This window comes from Pyxicephalus adspersus, chromosome 10, assembly GCF_032062135.1.
Source record: "Pyxicephalus adspersus chromosome 10, UCB_Pads_2.0, whole genome shotgun sequence".
Lineage (NCBI taxonomy): Eukaryota > Metazoa > Chordata > Amphibia > Anura > Pyxicephalidae > Pyxicephalus > Pyxicephalus adspersus.
Genome location: NC_092867.1, coordinates 4,790,425 through 4,791,577, shown reverse-complemented (window position 1 = coordinate 4,791,577; position 1,153 = coordinate 4,790,425). Strand labels below are relative to the sequence as shown.

The 1,153-nt window shown below is 39.2% G+C and overlaps 1 protein-coding gene across 1 annotated transcript in view; it reads right to left on the bottom strand.

Moving 5' to 3' along the window:
• NHLRC2 (NHL repeat containing 2) overlaps positions 1 to 1,153 on the bottom strand; it is a gene marked incomplete in the record, with an annotated part of 19,432 nt that overhangs the window by 11,228 nt on the left and 7,051 nt on the right. Inside the window, 1 exon segment of the mRNA XM_072425060.1 lies at positions 145 to 223. Within this exon segment, the coding sequence (XP_072281161.1) occupies positions 145 to 223 (79 nt within the window).

Sequence of the window (1,153 nt, the reverse complement as noted above, 5' to 3'; positions counted from 1 at the left end):
GCAGAGTATTTCAGGAGAGGAGAGTTATAGAGGAAGGAGCAGAGTCCTCCAGCAGAGCAGAGTATTTCAGGAGAGGAAAACCATATACAATGTCACAAACAATCTTGAAGACTGAACATGCAGTAGGAAAATGTGGCCCTTTACCTTCCCTTGGGCAGGGCCCCGTCCTCCAATAAGAAAGCCCAGATTTGATGCGTCCCAGCCATAGCTATCCACAGCACACCTATAAAACAAATATAATATTTTCAGCTTCTCAGGAGCAGATACATACATCAATTAATGCAATCAAAATCAATTTAATTATAAGGTGTGTGGGGGTCACACGATCTATATAGAAGAAATTATTCTATGTATGGGGATGGGGGGCAGAGCCTTAGGTCCTTTAGGACAGGTCTTAAAAACAGGTAACTACAACTGAATGTGGAGAAACCACAAGATTTCTGAAACAATGTCCTTTGGAAAGGGGAGATCAAAATGAGGATGCTTGGCTGCAATGCAAAGCGACATATTTGGTGGAAATCAGCACAAAAACCCCATAACAACTGTGACGCTTAGTGGTGAATGGGGGGGGGGTTGATGATTTGGGCTTGTTGTACAGCCACAGGACCCGGGCACTTTGCAGTTATTGAGTCAACCATGAATTTCTTTGTATAACAAAGTATTCTAGAATCAAATGTAAGACCATTAAAGAACACAAAGCTAAGTTCGGCTTCAACACACAGCCAGACATTTAGTATTTTCAGCCATGGCATGTAAAGCCTCAGTAGATGTGTCATATGGAGGAGGTTGGTGTGCGGATTCAATGTGTTTCTGCGTTGCTGTACAAAAAGGGAATCGTGACTGTATCTTAGATGTGGGAGCTGTAATTGCAGAGTCCCTGACAGCTCTCTGTACAGAATAATCACAGGGGAATATTTATATTTGTGAAAATGTTCAGAACAATTCGTCACCTGCAGAGGTGTGTAAATCCAAATGGTAAAAGATAGTTTTCTTATATTAGCTATTCAACCCCTTTCCCCCTTTTTCACCAGCTCAGGTGTAATTAAAAGAAAAGGGATCTCGCCCATTAAAAGTAAAATAAAGACTGTGTTTTATATATATATATATATATATATATATATATATATATATATATATATATATATATATATAT